Source organism: Trachemys scripta, chromosome 6 (genome assembly GCF_013100865.1).
Source record: "Trachemys scripta elegans isolate TJP31775 chromosome 6, CAS_Tse_1.0, whole genome shotgun sequence".
Classification (NCBI taxonomy): domain Eukaryota; kingdom Metazoa; phylum Chordata; order Testudines; family Emydidae; genus Trachemys; species Trachemys scripta.
Genome location: NC_048303.1, coordinates 95,981,729 through 96,003,240, shown reverse-complemented (window position 1 = coordinate 96,003,240; position 21,512 = coordinate 95,981,729). Strand labels below are relative to the sequence as shown.

Below are 21,512 nucleotides of genomic sequence, written 5' to 3'. Positions count from 1 at the left end.
ATTGAATATTTTATTTAATAAACTTCACTTATGTAGCCTTGTTAACAATTTGAGTTTTCAATAATCAGGACTGAGTTAAAAATCTTCAAGATTTTGAGAGGGTGTGATCACTTATTATTTAACAAAATAATTTCCAACTTAATTGGATATAAATATAACATCATACTATCTGCAGGCAAATGTTCCCAGAACACCTCTAAAGCACCCCATCCAATTTTTCTTCCTCTGTGCAACAGTTCTCCTTTTATAGTAAGAAAAACAGCACATGCTCTGTAAAAAGGAAAAACTGGCACTTGCTTTCCATGCTCCCCTACAGAGCTGACTCGTAGGAATGTCTGGCTCCAGCCAAAGTTCTCCAGTGTAATAAAGACTTTCTAGTAAGATATTATATTACAAATAAAATACAGCTTTTTTTAAAAAAGCATCAAGGGTTTTTTTGTTTTTTTTTTTCCCCCAGTGCTTGCAGTGGTAGGGCATGCCAATAGGGCACATTTATCACAAGAATTCACACTAAAATTGAAGTGTATTGAGATCAAAAGGAAAAGCTGTGCTTTGAATTTACTGTTTTCCTTCAAGGTGACACCGTGCTGCTCTAGAGGATTCTCAAAAAGGACTGGGTCTGACCAGTATTTTTCTAGGTTTATATTCCAAGTATCTATTCCAGTGTTTTGTTTGCTTTTTAAAGTATGTGTCTCCATGTTGTAGATATAATGGCACTTGGAAGCCACTGGCTCCAAAAAACTTGGCATCAGTACAACAGCATTTGCCACATCAGAAAATCCTACTACCGCCCCCCATTGCGTGAAATTATTAAGAGCGTTCTGGTAGGATTTTATGATTCTCTCTATTAGTGTGGTGATTATCAGAAAAGAATGTTAATGTAAAAACAGCTTTGTCTTTCTCAGCTGATTCGCCTTCCTTGTATTGAGAGTCAGATTTACATACTTTATGGACACAAATAAGTTTTTACTACTTTTTACAGCAGGGCCAACAGATTCTAATCTGGCTCATGAGTCAAAAGAAAAAGATTCTGCAAATGAAGTTTAATAAAGTAATGACAAAATATAAGCAAGAGTGAACATAGCTGGACTGTCAGAGTCCAGCTTGAATTTGCAGGTCTGACAGTTAGAAAGAGGGGCTACTTGCCATTTACGGTTGTTCTTCGAGAATCACCTCTGCATTTTCACACTTGTATTCCCATTTGTGGGATATACTATCCCTGGTATTGAGATGTGGAACTGCTTTGAAAAGCTGTGTCCTTTGGGAGGTACTTCGTATAAGGGTGTGCAATCCCCAACTGTCTCAGTTCCTTCTCCCTAACCACAGAGGCCTGATGCTATATAGAACTATGAGACAGAAGAGAAGGTAGGCAGAGAGAACAAATACACAGATGTAACTCTTGAAGAACAACAGTCACTGGTAAGTAATTTCCCTTTCTTCTTCAAGGTCTTGTGCGTTTCCCACGTATTTCCCATAATGAGATCCATCAGCAGGACAGTGAGCTAGGAGTTTAGTTAAATATGGATTGTAGCATAAGTCTCCTAAACTAAGCATTGGAGCACAATGTAAAATCCAAGGAATGGAGTTTAGTGAACTCTTTCACCGGACACCAAGTTGCTGCTGTGCTTATCTTCATTAAGAGAACTTGCCTAACACAATTATGCTGCATTGGCTCTCCTGGAGTGTGTATTTTATAGCAGGGTACACTGGTTTCCCACCTGAGATGTAACGTTCCATACATCTCCTAATCCAGTGACAGCCTCTAGTAAACAGGTCCCTGACATCTCCCCAAATGCTACAAATAACCTACCGAATTGTATACAAGGTTTGGTATTTTCCAAGTAAGAGCAGAACACTCTATTTACACTTGGGGTCGGGAGACAAGATTCCCATTGGTGGGAATGGGGTCTGGAGAAACACAGGGAGAGAAATACAATCTGAGAACACCTTATGCATAAAGCTGGGATGGGGCCTCATAATGACTTTGACCTTGTGTACCACAGTACAAGATGGTGTGGCCATCAAAGCTGAAGGCTGTCCCAAAGCATACCAGTGAGGTAAAAAGATCTCCAATAACAGTTCACCAGGCGCACAATGGACAAGTGCAATCACTCGAAGAAGAATTTAATTCACTGATTTAAAAAAACAACGTATTTTTAGGTTAGGTGTTATTTTCCTAACCTAGGGAATTAGGAACACAAACAAAGAACTGCTTTACTAAGACATTAAGGTTGACCAATTGAAGACCACTAAACATCAGAACTTCCAACAACATTTTTAACTTTGTTATGTTGTACATATGCACCGTTTTCTATTTTTCTTATTAAATATCTAATTCCTGTTTTATTAGTTTACATTGTAAACTACACAAAATATACACGATGTTCAATGTGGCATAGTTAATGCTGCTGCTGGTGCTTTAACTTTTGCATTTTCTAAACTTTTGTGATTTTTAACTGCAACCTGAACATACACTTAATTTAATATTAAATAAAAACAGTTATACTAATCTGTACAGAATCACGTGGTGTCATAATATCATGGTTTGTTTTAAATCCGAATACAGACAAACTAAAGTCATTCCAGAATGCCTGAAACATACCTCTGAACAAGTACTGTTTCCATTCATGAGAACTCTTTCAATAAGTTTTTTCATCAAAGTGTGATCTAGAGTGAAAAAAATAAATACATTCATTTCATTAATTTCAATAGTAGATTATTTTTGATAAAATATTCACTAGGGCTGTCAAGCGATTTAAAAAAATGAATCGCGATTAATCATGCTGTTAATAATAGAATACCATTTATTTAAACATTTTTGAATGTTTTCTACATTTTCAAATATACTGATTTCAATTACAACACAGAATACAAAGTGTACAGTGCTCACTTTATATTTATTTTTGATTACAAGTATTTGCACTGTAAAAAAAAAAAAAAAACCAAAAGAAATAGCATCAGAGGGGTAGCCATGTTAGTCTGTATCCACAAAAACAACGAGGAGTCCGGCGGCACCTTAAAGGCTAACAGATTTATTTGGGCATAAGCTTTTGTGGGTAAAAAACCCACTTCTTCAGATGCATGGAGTGAAAATTACAGATGCAGGCATAAATATTCTGACACATGACAAATATATTGACATACTCCCTTCTCTTCATGTGTCAGTATATTTATGCCTGCATCTGTAATTTTCACTCCATGCAAAAGAAATAGTATTTTTCAATTCACCTAATACAAGTACTGTAGTGCAATATTTCTTTTATCATTTTTACAGTGCAAATATTTGTAATAAAAAAATATACACTTTGATTTCAATTATAACACAGAATACAATATATATGAAAATGTAGAAAAAATCCAAAATATTTATTAAATTTCAATGGTTATTCTATTGTTTAATAGTGCAATTAAAACTGTGATTAATCATGATTAATTTTTTTGAGTTAATTGCGTGAGTTAACTGGGATTAATTGACAGCCCTAATATTCATACCAACAGAGCGAGATAAAACAAGTCAACATCTCCCTTTATTTAAAATGTAGTTGACAAATATTCAGTAAAATCTGGTTTAATTTTTCTGAAAATGCTACATTTTTCAAAAGTTACAAATGAAAAATCTTTGTTATTTAATCAGAATGCAAGGATAGATAAAGGTACATACCAATTAATGGATTTTTTCTTACATCCAATATCACTAGAGTTGTATTAGTTTGAAAAGCATCTAACAATGATTTTGCCCCATCGTTGGAAATTCCACACTGCTGCATGTCAAGTGCTGAAATGTTTAAAAAGGTTAAACATTACTCAGTTGTATCACTTGAGCTAATAATTCAAATAATGAATCTATCCATAATGCAAACATCCACATGCATGTACCTAAGAGTCTTGCAAGTAACCGAAAAGAAAAGAAAGAAATAGTATTCTCAGCTCTACCCAAGGGAGAGTTAAGGTAATATTTTAAATGCAGGATGGAGATTAACATTTAAGTCATTATCAGATATCAAAGTTTCAAGATATAGCTGCTGGCTGTGTTCCCTCTAATTTTTCCCACCCATGTGCGGAATTAATTTTGTTATATGCACCAATACGGAGGTGATGTGTAACTAAATTAAAAATCCCTACCACATCATCTTATACACTCAGTTATCTTTATGATTGGTTTTGAAAATTGCTAACTTGAACAGCAGTGAAGCAAGGTCTAATATGCAAGTAAATGTAATGGTGCTGAACACCAACCAACAGCTGCTGGGAGAAAATAAATAAATTCAATAACTTAGGTTTTAAATACTGGCTTCAGTATTTCATGGCGGGGGGAGGGGGGACAGGGACACATCGCTATGCAGATAATTGTATTATCCAATACTTTTAAACTTGCTGTAGCTTTGCCATTTCTTGCAATATTCTTTCATGTTGTACAGCCACAGTATTTTCCCAGATGTGATCCACAATCAAACATACTGAAAGGCAAAAGTTCTACAACCAATAAATTAATCCAGATTACAGAGCTGTAAGAAAGTCAAGACATCTGGAATTCTATAGCCACCTTAGGGTTTATGTACAGTAGAATAGTAGATGAAGACCCTTATAAGATTGCCACCAAAATTTGTTCAAGAGTTTCACAAAATTACAGTTACCAAAATTAGAATTAAATACCAAATAGTGTCTAACTAATCACCATGAAAACATTATTTCTTCTTCTATAAAACCTCTCCACATATTGGCTACTAGCTTTATATTTTGTAACTGTTATCCCTACCTTGTTAAATACTTAAACTTAAAAATGTATTACCTATACATTACCTATTACAGATGCAAATCAGCTACTGTTAAGACTACTTCTAATGTGCCTTAGAAGTACGGTGACCACACATCTCATTTTGGCTAGGAAAATCCACTTTTTAAGCCCTGTCCCAGGGGTCTTGATTTTTTTGGCATAACTGGGAATTTGTCCCATTTTCTCTTGCCATCTGATTATCAGTTGTCAAGAGCAAATGGGACAAATGCCCACTTTTGCCCAAAAAAGGGGGGGCATGCCTCCCACTGGGACATGGAGTAACGTGTGGGGTGCGGGGAGACAGGGGAAGAGAACAGCAACACCAGCCCTGCACAGCAGGGCTTGGGTGAGCAGTGACACTCGCCCAAGCCCCTCCCCATCTCCCATTTTACCTTTGGGAGATATGGTCACCCTACTTAGAAGCACAGAACAATTTACCATACCTTTCAGCCACAGGTCCTCTCCAAGACATTCTGCAAAGGCTCTAGCCCCTCGATCACCAACAAGTGCATTGCAGTTGAGAGTGATACGCCTCAAACCTGCCATACAGTCAAGATCAGGTCTCCTATAGCGTAGGCTTTCAGCCCAAGCTTCACCATGTCTTTTCATCGCCTGATGCTTTGAAAACAGAACAAGTTAACATTAGTGGTGAAGTGAAGCCATCAACAGTGATGCGAAGAAGATTAATTAAAATAATGATTCAATTACAATTATTATTATTGAAATGAAATAAAACCCAACTACAATGTTACTGAATTTAAGAAATACACACAATCATGCTCTTACACATTAACTCTCATTCTTATTACTGATAAATTATTTCATGAAGTAAAATATAAACCAGGTTCAGAGAATTCCTTAGGAATCTCCCTGCCTGCTTGTTATCAAGCAGAGACAGATATAGCCTCTTTGACACTTGTGTCTTAACTAACAGACACTCGCTAAAATGTTTTGTTTCTTATTATTTTCACAAAGACCAATACTTCAGTTTAAACACACCTTATGTTCTACCATATTCTCTTCTATTACTGAAAAAATATTTAAATAGTTTTAATCATTATGAGCTTGTTGTGCATGAAATGTTCACTGTAAGTCTTGAATTGTAAACTTGATTTGCTCATTAATCCAAGAAACATAGGGCTGGAAGGGACCTCAAAGGGTCATCTACCCCACTTTCCCCAGCAGAAGAATTGACTACCTAGACCATCCCTGAGAGATGTTTGTCTAACCTGTCCTTAAAAACACCAATGACAGGGATTCCACAGCCCCAAGGTAACCAATTCCAGAGCTTAACATTCCTTATAGTTAGAAAGTTATTCCTAATAGCCAACATAAATCTCCCTTGCAGAAAATTAGACGGATTACTTCATGTCCAACCCTCACTGAACATGGAGAACAACTGATCGTCCTCTTTATAATAACCTTTCACATATTTGAAGACCATTACCTGGTCCCCTCTCTGGTCTTACCTTCTCAAGACTAAACATGGCCAATTCTTTCAATCTTTCCTCATAGGTCATGTAATCTAAACCTCTTATGTTTCTTGATCTCCTCTGGACTTTCTTCAATTGGTCCACCTCCTTCTTAAAGCATAGTGCCCAAAACTGGATGCAGTTCTCCAGGTGAGATGTCACCAGTGCCAAATGTCATTCTTGTGTATGACATTCCTGTTTAAATATCGCTGAATGAAACTTGCCTTTTTTTGCAGCAGTATCATATTGTTGACTAATATCCAATTCGTGATCCACTATAACCTCAGTCTTTTTTCTGCAACACAACTGCCTAGCCAGTTATTCCCCATTTTATATTTGTGCATTTGATTTTGCCCTCCTAAGTGCAGTACCTTACAACTGTCTGAATTTCATCTTGCTGATTTTACGCCAATTCTTCAAGATCGTTTTGAGTTCTAATCCTGTTCGTCGAAGCACTTGCAACCTTTCCCATCTTGGTATCATTTGCAAATTTTATGAGCATTACTCTCCACTCCATCATCCAAGTCATTAATGAAAATTCATTACAAACAAAAACACAGGCCAGATCCCTGCAGGACCCCATTTGAGATGTCCTCCTGCTTTGACTGAAAATCACTGGTAACTGCCCTTTGAGAAAGGTCTTTCATATACATGTAACATACCTAATGCACAAGCAAGGAAGAGATAAGCCATCTAGCAAGTTTATAGCCTCTTCACCTTCTCCCAGATACACCGATTTCCCAAACAGCACACCCACTATATACCACTCATCATTGCTGGGTAGACAGGGAACAGTGTCATTCTTCATGTCCTATTCTTGTTTTTAAACAAAAATTTATAGTACAAAGGAAAACAACAATTAAGCCTCAGAACTGGCATTCTAGAACTTTTAAGGGAGGTGCTGATGTTTTTCCATCAGTAAAAGGATACCAGCCCCACAACTGCTTTTATGAATAAAGACTTTTTATAAAGATTTCTTCCTGGGAAGCAGTAACTCAGAGACTTCAGGGTCACGGTGGATAATCAAATGAACACAAGCTTCCAGTTCAACACTGTGACCAAAGGCCTAATATGATCCTTGGATGCATAAACAGGTGGATCTCAAGTAGGAATACAGAAATTATATTACTTCTGTATTTGGGATTAGTGTGACTGCTGCTGGAATACTGAATCCAATTCTGATGTCCACAATTTAAGAAGGATGTTGATATATTGGAGAAAGTTCAAAAAGCCACAAGAATTATTACAGTACTGGAAAACATGTTTCAGAATGATTGAGCTTCTTGAGTCTATTATTTAGCTCAACAAAGAGAAAGTTAAGGGGTGACTTGATCAGAGTCTATACGTACCTACATGGGATACAGGTGCTTGATAATGGGATCTTTAATCTAGCAAACAAAGGCAGAACAAGATCCAATAACTGCAAACCGAAGCTAGACAAATCGAACTGGAAATAAGGCACATAGTTTTTAAAGGGTAATTAATCCTTGAAAAAATGTACCAAGAGTTGTGGAGGAGTCTTCATCATTGGCAATTTATTTATTTATTCTTTAACACAGCTAATATATATATAACAGAGATGACAAAGAAAAGAAAGGTATCTAAATTGGAATAGAGAGACATTATCAGATTATACAACAAGATAGATAATACAAGTAAAATCAAACTATTCTCCAGAATCACTTCTTTAGAAAGGGGGAAAGAAGAAAAAAAGAAGGAAAAAAGGGTATTGAAAGTGAAGAGAGGACCAAAGAAAAGCTTGAAAGGTAAGTAAAAAAAGAATAAGAGAGGAAAGGGCGGCGGAGTAGGGGGGATACAAGAGGTGGAAGGAATAGAATATGAGCGTTAGCTAGGGTCTTGGAGGGCACTGCAAACAAGGTTACTCTATGGGGAATTAAATTGATTATTCCAATACTTTCAAAAATGTGCACTCTCTCTCTCTCTTTATATATATATATATGAAAAACGCACACACACGCACATATATTTATACACAAAACACACATGTTCATCTTGGTTGTTACTATTGCAAAACATTATTTATTGTCCTGCCGGCAGGCTAACCATGGCAGAGTACCAATCTTTGGTAGCTGGGCATCTTTGGAACTTCCACCATTGTAGAATTAGACATTTGGCGACGATCAGAGCTCTACCCAGTCAAAGTTTTTCATCAGTTTCCAAGACAGATTGCATAGGTGAGGAAAGGGCATGATGGAATCATTTTCAATTATGTGGTTTATGCTCAAAATCTCTTTTTAATCCTATCAGGCCAAAGAATAGGTCTATGGACAGTTACATTTTTCAAGTTATCCCAAATTAAAGACAATGTAATAAAGGATGATATTTAAACTTAGAAGCAACCAGACACCAGGCTTTCCTAGCAGCAAAACTGTGATTGATTTCTCCCTAAAAAAAGGGTAGAAGTCTAAGTTTCGGACTAATTCTGGTGGTAGTGGGATGACAATTCCCTCCTCCATGCACAACTGGGGCTGGAGAAGATGGGAATTAATATGAGAACTGAAAGGTGAGTAAGGAACTGATTAAAGGGGAGACTAAAGGGGATCATGCTGAAAGATGAACTGTCAGGAAGGAGGGTAATTACTAGTGGTATTCCTCAGGGATCATTCATGGGACTACTCCTATTTAATATTTTCATTAATGGCTTGGCACAAAAAGTGGGAGTGTGCTAATAAAATATGCATATGACACACAGTTGAGAGGTATTGCTGGTATGGAGGAGGACTGGAATATCACACAAGAAGATTTGGACAACCTTGAAACAGGAGTAATAAAAATGGGACGAAAACTAATAGCACTAAGTGCAAGGTCATGCACTTAGGGACTAACAACAAGACTTATCAATGACAGAGGAGGGACAGAGGAGGAGAAAAAGCTGGGTGTACTGGTCAATTATAGGATGACTACAAGCTGCCAAGGTGATGTAGCTGTAAAAGAGGCAAATGCAATCCTACAATGTATCAAGTGAGGTATTTCCAGTAGAGTTAGGGAAGTGTATTACTACTATACAAGGCACGGGTGAGACCTCATCTAGAATACTGTGTGCTATTCTGGTCTCCCCTGTTTAAGAAAGAAATTCAAACTGGTCTAGAGAAGGGCTACTAGGAGGATCAGAGGAATGGAGAAGAAGGAGGTTGGCTTGTTTAGCCTAGCCCAGTGGTTCTCAAACTTTTGTACTGGTGACCCCTTTCACTTCTCAGAGCGACCCCCGCCCCCCTTATACATTAAAAAACACTTTTTAATATATTTAACACCATTATAAATGCTGGAGGCAAAGCAGGATTTGGAGTGGAGGCTGACAGCTTGTGACCCCCCGCCCCCATGTAATAACCGCCTGACCCCTTGAGAGGTCCCGACCCCCAGTTTGAGAACCCCTGGCCTAACCAAATGAAGGCGAAGGGGAGATATGATTATCCCTCTGATATATTTATAGGGAGCAAACACCAGGGAGGGAAAGAAGTTATTTAAATTAAGGGCCAGTACTGGCACAAGAACAAATGGATATAGGCAGGCCATCAACAAGTTTAGGCTTAAAATTAGACAAAACTTTCTAACCATCAAAAGGAGTAAAGTTCCAAGGAGAATAATGGGGACAAAATCCTACACTGGCTTCAAGACTGAGCTTAATAAGTTTATGGAGGAGATGGTTGCCTACAGTGGCAGATGGCCCAGCTGCAATTGCTATTAGCGAATATCTCCAACAGTCAGAGATGGATCATCAGATGGGGAGGGCTCTGAGTTATTACAGAGAACTCTTTCCTAGGTGTCTGCTCAGGGACTAACTAATCATTGTACTTGGAGTTGGGAAGGATTTTCCCCCCATATCAGATAGGCAGAGATCCTTAGGGTTTTTTATTTGCCTCTGCAGCATGGGGGCCCGGGTCACTTGCTGGTTTGGACTAGAGTAAATGATGGATTCTCTGTAACACAAAGTCTTTACATCAAGATTTGAGGATTTCAGTAACTCAGACAGAGGTTATGGACTTATTACAGGAATGGGTGGGTGAGATTCTGTGGCTGGTGATGTGCAGGAGGTCAGACGAGATGATCACGATGGTCCCTTCTGGCCTTAAAATCTATGATAGGCTGGGTGTGTGGGGGGGGGGGGGAGGAGTGGACACTCCATTGTGTGGCCTTCCTCATGATTGAGGATACATAGTAAAGCCTACGGTTGGGTAGACCAATGCCTCCTGATTTAAAAGGCAGCTGCATTTTTTCAAAGGATAATCTGGGCTTGTTGCCCATACCCCACAAGGAGCTCTTAAAAGTGTTATTAATTTTGAAAAGAAACAGAGCAAGGAGCTAAGAACAAGAAGAAGTCACAGGAGAACATTTGTTTTTAATATTCTAACTCTGCCCGGATAGAGGGAGACATCTATGTAAATCCAAAACCATCTGTGTGATAAAAGAATTGAAATTAATTTTGACTATTTTTCTTAGGTCTCTGGAAAAGAGGACTAACTACCTGATTTCCACCTGCTGCCAATGAAAACTATAAACCTGAGAGGGCAAAGTTAAGCACCCCGAGAGATACTGAGAGCTGCCAAACTGTGCCAATTTATTTTCTACCCTGAAATTTTCCCGAACAATTCAGCCATTTGTAATGTTGGGGATGGTCTGAAGGGGGTTGGTAGTGAATAAAAATATATAATCAGCATGTAGGCATATTTTCATCTCTTGGGAACCCTAAGTATTCTAATTTGTATTTGACTCCAAAGCCAAATCAAACAGGGAGGAGGAGAGGGGACATCCCAGTCTTGTACCAAGGAGGAGAGATGATATGATTGGTAACAACAGAAGCTAGGACTGGAGTACAAAAGTCTAATCCAGGAAATGAAAGGGGGACCAAATCCAAATTTTTGTAGAATGAGGAACAAAGAGTTTTTCTACATGTGACAGAACAGTTCTGAAAGGTTTTAATAGTAGGACAGTGCAGAGAAGCTGACGAGTGTTGTCTGACCCACATCTCTTTTGTAAAAATCCTATGTAAGCAGCGTTACGTTCCTCATTATTTTTTCTAGTCATCCAGGTAGAATTTTAGACAAGTAATGCCAGAGTTCATTAAGGGTATTGAGCAAAAGCTAGCACATTCTTGGGCATCTTTGCCAGGCTTAAAGCTTGACAGAAACTAGCAATTCATTCACTAAAGAAGGTACAGTCTTTAACAAAAGCCTCTGTGTATACTTCAGGCAGTCTGGGAGCCAGGCTGTCTTTGATTCAGGCCTAAATTACAGCTAGAAAGCCATCTAGACAATATTTTTAATTATGCAGCTCTAATCTAAGCACATCTGTTTTTCTTTCATGCTTTAACAGCTTCCAAATGATCGAATACAGCCAAGAGTCCTGATCCAAACCCACTGAACTCAGTGGAAAGACTTCCATTTTCTTCCATGGGCATTGGATCAGGACCTCAATGCTTGGGATAGAAGAGGAGATTGTATTGCCAAAAGTACAATCATTTTCCTTGAGCTACTGATGTGCATAAGCTTAGCTTGTTTCTTTATCAACAAAAAGAAGACAGCAGCTAAAATGTAGTGCAAACAATTAAAATTAGAATGACTATTTGTGCTCTCATAGGCCCTAATCCTGGGTGGTATAGAAGCATATATATAACTTTAAGCATGCAAATAGTCCCATTGACTTCACTGCTTGAAGTTATGCAGATGCTGAAGTACTTTGTTTAATTGGGGCCCAAGTCACCCTAATCAAACCAGGATATGTAGAACTATGATTACATTAATGTGCTGAGCTATATTATTGGAGTCTTAAACATTCATATGACATGAACTATTTCTCGTCATATAACCCTATATTATTTCACGGATGTAACAGAAAATAGCCATATATGCATATCTTGCTAGCAGCAGTTATCTCACTGAAGAGATATCATCTTAAGAGGAATATTGGGAATCCAATGCGACACTAGCAGTAAATTACACTAGGGCTTTTCCTATAGTATCAGAATGTTATTAATATTAAAATATGTAAATAAATTGTGTTTACATACTAGACTCAGCTATGAATCACAATGTATAATACATTTAAATATTTGCCTTTACAAAAGGCAGGTTACCTTTAAGACATTGGCCAAGTGTTCTGCTCCCCGCCAGGTCAAACTACATCCTGTAAAATTTATAGATTTGATGTTGGCAGAGTTTCTCACACTTTGACAGATTGCTGAAGTTAAAAAGATAAAAAAATTACAGTCAAATCATTAAAATGAATAATACTTACCATGTTTCTTACGGTGGTGTTATAAAGGCATAATTAGCATTAGTAAAGAACCTAGATCCTTGAAGGAAGAACTACCGTAGAAAAGCGATGTATATTATTTATTTTAAATAAAAATATTTTAACTGTTCCATAACTTTTTGCATACAAACATGAAATATCTTTAAAATAGGTATATTTCAGAACTGCTTTATATTTCATGTTAAAGCAGTTTAGATATTCCACTTGATATAAATGTTAGCTAATGTATTTCATGACTTGTACACGTTTATAAAAAGGAACTTTTTAACATAAGAGTTTGTTTGCTTGCAGCATACAGTAGGGTACTACTTTATTTCAGTGTGAAGAATGCTCAAAACCAAACACTAAAAAAAGAAAAAGATAGATAGTCACAGCAATGACAAGTCTTGCACTTCACACGCAAAATTTCACAGTGTTCAAAGTGAACATGATTGTTTTCTGTTATAATCAATACAGATTTAAATAGGGATGGAACAATGAGATTTTTTTAAAAAGGTATTTTAAAAGCAAAAACACAAAAGACATAGATCACCTTAGGCTATTTCTTTTACATTTCAAAACTTACTTTCCAATCCTCCATCTTCAATTGGACAATGTGCTAATGACAAGCTCTCCAAAGATGATGTCTTGGCCAACCCCTTCAAAATAAAAATAATTGAAAACATTTTTTAAAATGCTTGAATAACAATATTTTAATAGCACATATCTGAAGAAAAAGTAGTGGTCCTCACTCCCACTATGGATCCTTTATGCATGTAAAAGGGACAGAATGGTGCAAAGGGACCCTAAAAGCCTTATTTGTGTCTGAGGGAGGATTCTCCTAGTGCAGAAACTGTGGAAGATAGCTGTAAATCTGCCTTCTAAGCACTCCCTCTTAAGCCCCAGTGAAGGGGGCATGCCAGGGTAGTGCTGGGATGACATGTCAGAGGGAGGGCTGCAACATGCCAGACAACCTGAAGAGACTGCAGTAACTTTGAGAAGTCCCCAGATCTGTCTAAGTTACACTAGGGGCCTCTCCAACCCTGAGAATAATCAAGGGCAAAAGAAGCTTAAATCTACCATAGCTCCACCAACATCTGTGGTAAACTTTTAAGAACTATAAAATAGAATCTCACCCAACATCTTTATTGCTAAATGTATACATTTGTGTGTGTGTGTGTGTGTGTGTGTTTGAAGTCTTACCTTTGTTAAAAATATTAGATCTCGCTCTCTTAGAAGCAGTCCCTCAAGTTCCAAATTTTTTAGAGCACTTGACATATTCAGACAACCTCTGATGGCTTTACATAATTGAGTAGTCATGTCTTTTGATCGAATTGCTGGAATTCGTCTTCTAAAGTAGGTTTTAGGTCTGTCAGCCCCTAATAAACAACAAAAGTGAATTACTGATAACATCCGGGCCCCACTGAATCAGTGGGATTTTTGCCATTGCGGTAAGTGGGGCCAGAATTTCTGATTTCTTTGTTTTATGATTGTGATATCTGAAGAATTATTCCTTTTTTCCCACCATACACACACCAATTGCTATATTGGATCAGAACAGTCATTCATTTAATCCAGTATCCTATTTCCCACAGAAGCCAAAACCCAGAAGGGGGGGGGGGGGGGGGGGGGGGGGCAAGGGGAATCCCCTAACAGATATAAATAACCTGGCCATAGGGAAGGTTTTTCCTATCCCCAAGAAGTAATGCCTGAAATTTCGTTTTTATACCGCTTGGATTTTTTATCACCACCACCTAGTGGACCATTAAAAGGAAAGGAGAGAGCTCCACTAAGTGTTTCCAGCTGATGTTATTCATACCACACAATCCTATGTTGTGATAACTCAGCTTTCAACACAAGATTGGTCTATTGTGCTTTAACTAAGAGGACATGATGGTAAACCATTTTAAAAAAACTCCCAGTTTTCCTGTAATGAATTCCCATCTAGACAGATATAATAAAGATCTCAAGTGGTCATTACAAACCTGATTCTCCAAGACCCTGTTGATGAAAGCTTCTTATTACAATAGAAGTCAAAGTCTTATTATGCCTGATAGCATTCAGAAGTGGTGCCCAGTCAGGAGCCTTGAGGCGATCTGCATTTAGCTCAAGAATGCCCTGATTCACATTAGCTTTCACAGTTTTTAGTGGGACAGAGCCTTGAACGGCACAGAGAAATTCATAGTGAGAGTAAAAATCCAAGGTGCTCTGTCTCCTTATTTTGACTGAGTCAATCATTTCTATTCACGTGCTGAGTTTCTCTCTAAACTGAGGAAGAAAAAAAATAAAAGTGATTCCATTGAACAGTAGATTTAATGTTACATGCTTTCAATATTAACATACGGGCACACAATATTAAAAAAGCCAGAATAAAGCTTACATTCGAACAATTCACTAAATATCATTATGTTTAAAGTACTATACCCAACTGAATGAGATGGAAGGAAAGAAAAACCCTTACACTGATAGCACGTTGACTACATCTGTGAAGGTAACTACTATAAAGCTAACCTTTCAAGGCTCCATGCTCCCACATGCTGGGTGCTTCTTGTGGAACGCTCAATGCCTTAAGCTGGTGCTGATTTACATCCTGATCCAGCAATGAGATACATACAGGGAGATCCTTGCCCCTAGGACTGCTCACATGTTCCAAGTTAAGCACCTGCTCAGGTGCTTTGCTGGACAGGAATCTAATCTACTACTATGGGATAGTCCAACTCTAGAAAATAATCAAAACCAGAACTTGTCAGTTGCAGCCACTGAGAAACTGCTTCACTGACTGCAGGCAAAACAGAAACTGTGTGTTCTTATTCTAAAAGAATTGGAGTAATCATCTCACTGTTACCCTGTGCTTCCTCTATGTACCAGTGTCTCTCATCTTAGAATGAGAAGAGCTTACGATCTAAGTATTTCTGTTATGTGTTGGTATAGCACCTAGCACAATGGGGCCTTAATCCATGGTTAGGGTCTCTAGCCTGCTGTAACAGGGTGGATAAAAATCAGTGATTTAAATTTTTAAATCGGATTTTTTTGATAAAATGCTTTTTGAGGAAAAAAACCTATCTAAAGTTCATTTTAATTAAAATACATTACAGCTCAAAGATATGTCATCATGGAATAGGGATTATAAATTCTAATTCTATAGTATGAGACAATATATTCATGTATTATTTAAAAAAAAAGTTTTGTAAATGAGTTCCAATAGTTCATGGATTAGGGACCCAATCTTATGAGATTCCAGGGGCTTCTGTATAGATTATTTAAGTTAATCTTCCCATCTACCCAATGGGACTCAGTGCTCAGTCTAGAAGATACCATCAGATATGCTTAGTTTTGCAGTTCTCAAACTGTGGATTTGTGTCTCCAGAGGTAACATGCTTGTTAACAGCAAAAATGTTTTTAAATAAATAAAAAAATAATATATAGAGGTGAGAAATAACAGACCTCAACCCTATCGTCCTTCTGCAAATTTGTGTACACAGAGTTAATCCCTTACGTCTCTCTAAAAGTGCAAAGTTTCAAAAAGTTCAATGAATAGAAGACTGTTGGGGGCAAAATAGATCTGGACAAGGAGAAGTAGTCGGGAGATAAATGTGAGAAGGGAGGGACAGGCAGTAGAAACAAAAGTGAAATTGTTTGAGCAGCATATTCCAGAAGTCTTGAGGTCTTTCTGATTGTAGCCTCCATTGAGTTGAGATCTACCATACCATTCTCTCACTAGACGGGAAAACCTACAATGGCAGCAGGCCATAAAAGAGACCCAGTTTGGGAATATTTTAATGAAGTTCCTCTACCTGTGGGTAAGACAGGCATGCCTGCAAAATGCAAACAGTGCAACAAAAAGTGCAAGGCCGCCCGAATGAAACAACATCATGAGAAGTGTTTCTTCTCAGGAGGAAGCTGCGTTGAAAATGATGAAAGAAACATGTCTGACCATTCAGGATCTTCAGGTTGGTAAACTTTTTTATTTCATACTTCTTTCTTAAGGACTGCCTGGCTTCCTTCTGAACTATTCTTGAATTCTCACATTTGAGCAAAAATATAGTTGTTACTCTATGGTACTATCATTTTAGATGCAGTTGTGATAAAAAAAATAAATAGCTGAAATAGGCAGATCTTCCTTTTACAATTTCACCTTTAAAGTAGTACTGAGTGTCCGTGAATGCAATGAGTAATACTAAAGGAGCAACATGGTAATAATTAAATAACTGCATTGACTTATTTTGTTTAGGAGAATCCATCCTCAACATACAGGATTCTGAAGACTATCCACCTTCAAGATCACCATCATTTTCTAAAGTTTCAGAGTTATTTGCCAATGACAGTGTTTCAGTCACATCATATATGTCACATAGCCACAGTATATCACCTGTAGCAAAAAGAAAAAAAAAAAAAAAAAAACGCTATCATCCGGAAACAACCATGGATAAGTTTATGATAAGAACCAGCAGATTAGAAAAAGAGGTAATTGATGAAAAAATTGCCTGGTTTGTTTATGCAACATATTCTCCTTTCCATATGATTGAGAACCCACACTTCATTAACATGGTTCAGTCATTAAGACTAGGATACAGTCCACCCAACAGAGCAGATGTCCCAGGCAAATTGCTGGATAAAGTGTATGAAGGAGAAATTGAGCAGTGTGCAAAAGGTCTAGAGCAGGGGTGGGCAAACTACGGCCCGCGGGCCGGATCCAGCCCCTCAGGGCTTTGGATCCAGCCCGCGAGATTGCCACCCCCGTGGTGCTGTGCGCCATGCACTGCTCGGGGAAGCAGCCGGCACCACATCCCTGCGGCCCCTGGGAGAGGAGGGGGCAGAGGACTCTGCACGCTGCCCTTGCCTATGGGCACCTCCCCTGACGTTCCCATTGGCCAGAAAATAAAAGAGATGAGCAACATAGCTTTAGGAAGGGAAGGAATACTATAGATACAGTATTTATTGGAAGGAACTGAGTGAGATCTTAAAAAGAGAAATATGCAATGACAGAGTTAAATTACAAGCATTAAAAAAAAAACAAATGGGACAAGCACTATCTGCAGCTCATCTTCTTGCAAATATTCTCAATACTCGGTACCAGGGTCAAACCTTAACTGCTGAAGAAGAGGAGTTGGCCATGACATGGACATCCAGCAATCATCCCTCCATAATGCCAACTATAATAAACTTCAGAGCGAAGGGTGAACCATTCAAGAAATATGTGTTTGCTGATGATGTTTTAAAGAAAGTCACACCAGTGAACTAGTGGAAGTCACTTAAGCACTTGAAGTCAGAGACTATTGAAGTGATAATCTCACTTTTAACAGCAGTAGCTTCTTCTGCCAGTGTAGAAAGAATGTTTTCTTCCTTTAGACTAATTCATTCCAAATTGAGAAATCATTTGGGACCTGAAAAGGTAGGAAAGCTTGTTTTTCTTTTCTTTTCCAGATTATGAGCAAACAGGAAAATCAAAGTGAAGACGACCGAGTTAGCTGCAGAAGCCAATATTTTAAGTTTCTCATGTTGACCAGGCTGACATAGTCGATTTAATTTTAACTTAACTATTTTAGTTAAAAACAATGTTAACAAAAACAAACCTGATTTTAAAAAACTTGAATGTTTAACTAAATTCAAAAGTTCATACGCTTGTTTTGTTAAAATATTATATGTTTGCTGTTGAAGAAAAAAATTCAGAATACATAACATTGTTGTTTTATTTAAATAAAACAATTTAAAATGTCTGTATGGTGATGTTCTCCTCCTAATACAGCATGGCAAGAAAATCCTCCATATATTAATGATTAACCTGCTGAATTGGAGATATTTATGAAGCCACTGGGAGGTGAACTATCTGCTTCAATTACCTTTGGTAAATGGTATCAGAGGGGTAGCTGTGTTAGTCTGTATCCACAAAAACAACGAGGAGTCCGGTGGCACCTTAAAGACTAAAATTTATTTGGGCATAAGCATATGCTTTTGTGCTTTTTACCAACAAAAGCTTATGCCCAAATAAATTTGTTAGCCTTTAAGGTGCCATTGGACTCCTCATTGTCTATGATAAATGAAATAACCAAACAATCATTCATTTTCTGATATAGCTGTAAAACTAATCTGAAAAGTTTTCAAAATAAATCACTTTAAAAATGTATTGTGTGTACCTTCTAAAAATGAAACCTACATCTATCTCTGAGTTGTGAAGAATATGTATTTAGGTTATAACAACCAACAAAAATGCACTTTTATGTAGAAATCCATGACTAAATCGAGTCTTCCTAGTGATTTAAATCAAATCCACCCTGTACCATAATACAAATAATGAGACCAACAAAAGGTTCTCGGACCATCCTGAGACTGGAGATGCTCAGAGCATCAAAGATTTTAAGAGTTATGGGAATTTTATACATGAATCAAAACTGAGCCTTGATCTACACTACAAACTTATGTCAGTATAATTATGTCACTACACTGAGCAACATAGTAATACTGATCTAACTCCTGATATAGACAGCACTATGTTGACAGGAGGGCTTCTCCTATCGACATAGCTACTGTCGCTCGGGGAGGTGGAAAACCTACACTGACAGAAGAAGCTCTCCCGACGGCGTAGCAGAGTCTTCACTAAGCAGAACAGCGGCTATGTTGCTCCGGCACTGTAAATGCAAATAAGCCCCAAGTATCCTGTACTGATAGTACAGAAATAATTTGAAAAAGTGTTTGGAAATCTAAAAGCTGACTGGACAATTTGTGTGTTGCAATGACATACTTTGCATATATTACATCTCCATCAAAGCGTGAAACTTCTATTTTTCCTAACAGTTCCGCCCGAACTAGAAATTGTGACCAACCATTGCATGAGATTAAGCAAATACTGATGTTTGTATGTGACAAGAAGTTGATGGTTACACACAGACATAGAATATGAACACACTAACCTAGCCTTTAACAAAACAAACACAAGCAAACCCTATGCTTCCATAACCAATAATACCCAACTGTAAAATCCAACACCATGCCACTACATTGGCTATTCAGAGTGTCAACCACTTCCTCCACTTTTAGATACAATAATCTGATTTTTTAAAAAAACTATTAGCCATATAAAAGTTACACTAAGTCACTGCATCTCTCACACAACCACTTTCTCATATTTCTTGCAAGGAAGAGTCAGGAGTAAGCACAGTCTTCCATTTATTTACTTGTAGGCTGTAAGATTCAGGAAGACTTCAAAAACAGGGCACTGTATTTTCACATCTGTTTTACTGACAGCTCAGGCACAATCTAATTAAGAAGCACCTTCAGTGGAAACTACAGCTTTATATGCTTCTTTTGGAAAAACTTACTAGGAAGAATTTGAATTGCCTCTTATGACAATTATAAGTGATACCATCAAAAGGGAACATGGTCCAACTTTGCTTCCCTTTCCTCACAGATTGGGTGTTAATTTTGTAGACAATATAACATAAGATAAGTATATATGTATAAGTGTATCAGGAATGCATTGCCTTGAAGGTTGAAAACATGACTGTAAACGAAGGTAAAGCAGACAGTGGGCTATGATGTATTAAATCTCCCAGGACAGGACTATTATACAGTTCCAATATATATTTTATCAAAGACAACCCTAACATTCTTATCATGGATTTCTTTCTGCCACTGGCTCTTCCCATCCAGCGTTATCATAGGGCTTGATTTTCACAAGGGCTAAACCTTACAACTCCATTTGTAGCCCCTAGACGCTATAGGTGCCAAGGACCTCTGAAAAATGATCAAAAGTTATGTATGCAAAATGCACTCAAAAGCTAGCAGCCCTGCTGTTAAACAAATGTTTGTCTTTTTCCTTGCTGTTAAAAAGATCCTTATAATACTGTATAAGTAGGCTGAGTTTTATATCATAAGCAAATAATTTATGTAATAAGATCCAATCACAGAAAACTATTCATGTTCTACACGTTCAATGAACTGTTCCAAGTAAATCATTTATTAAAGCAGCATAACTTGAATCTGTATCGTTACAGGCAGAGCCCCAAACCCGCATGTGTGTAGACTGGGATCAGGAAGTGACTGGCCTCTGCTTAGGCTGATCCCAGCTTTTCTCTCGTTCTGATCTCACAATACGCCCCTCTCGAGAGCTGTATAAACCTTCACTTCTGAGTGAGCTGATTTACTAGCGCCAGCCAGGAACGGAAACAGACTGGGAGCCTTTATTCCAGAGTCAAAGAAGTCACTGCAACCAAACAGCGAGCGCCACCAGCAAGTTCAAAATCAGTCGCAAATATGCACGACTGGCAGAGACCCACCAGGACACACATGGCCCACACTTAGCGCTGCCAGACATGCGCGCGCCCCCCTCACGCTCCCAATAAGCGTGGTCACGGCGACCCCCGGCTCACAGCTTTATACCACCCGCCCTCTTGGCGCGCTCGCCCCTACTTTCCCCCGGTAGGCTCGTGCCCAGCGCCCCCGCGCGCCTCTGCCCTCGGGCCCCATCTCCCCATAGACTCTTCTGTAGCGCACTCTCTGCCTCTCCCCCCGCAGCACGCCCCCTCCACCGCACGCCCAGCCAGCCGGACTCACCGACCCCGGGTCCCTCCCGCTTCGTAGCTATCAGACAGCGGCGAGCGCGTGGGGAGGTTTCCTTGGTTTCCCAACCGCCCCTTAACACATGACTACTGGTGCTCGCTCACCCATTGGTTGCTACCACGGTTCAAAATGGCCGCGCCCAACGAGCGCTTTCTGTGGTAGGCGTCGCGCGCCGTTACTCGGCAGTGGTACCAGCCATTCCTGGGCCGAAATCCGAATCCAAGGGCAGGATCAAACCGTCCCGCGCCGCCAGCTTCCGGCTCCGCGTCCATCCGGAGGCGGGATTTCACCGAGTCCACGCTCACACCCGCTAAGCTATGCCCCCTCCCCACTAAGGTTACCATATTTCAGCAAGCAAAAAAGAGGACGGGAGGAGCCCTGCCCCTGTCCTGCCCTAGCCCCTCCCCTGCCCCTCCCACTTCCCCCCCTCAAAACCCTCAACCCCCCCCCCCTGCTCCTTG

The 21,512-nt window shown here is 38.8% G+C and overlaps 1 protein-coding gene across 3 annotated transcripts in view; it reads right to left on the bottom strand.

Annotated features, from left to right (window-relative positions):
• CEP78 (centrosomal protein 78) overlaps positions 1–20,714 on the bottom strand; it is a 45,346-nt gene extending 24,632 nt beyond the window's left edge. For all 3 annotated transcript variants that reach the window (XM_034773982.1, XM_034773983.1, XM_034773984.1), the window contains exons 1-8: positions 20,538–20,714; positions 14,481–14,763; positions 13,699–13,874; positions 13,082–13,154; positions 12,338–12,441; positions 5,218–5,392; positions 3,662–3,775; positions 2,603–2,667 (exon numbers count right to left, since the gene is read on the bottom strand). In XM_034773982.1, coding sequence (XP_034629873.1) covers positions 2,603–2,667; positions 3,662–3,775; positions 5,218–5,392; positions 12,338–12,441; positions 13,082–13,154; positions 13,699–13,874; positions 14,481–14,733 — 960 coding nt within the window. In that variant the 5' untranslated portion in view covers positions 14,734–14,763; positions 20,538–20,714. The remainder of the gene's footprint in view (positions 1–2,602; positions 2,668–3,661; positions 3,776–5,217; positions 5,393–12,337; positions 12,442–13,081; positions 13,155–13,698; positions 13,875–14,480; positions 14,764–20,537) is intronic.
• Positions 20,715–21,512: the final 798 nt, after the last annotated feature.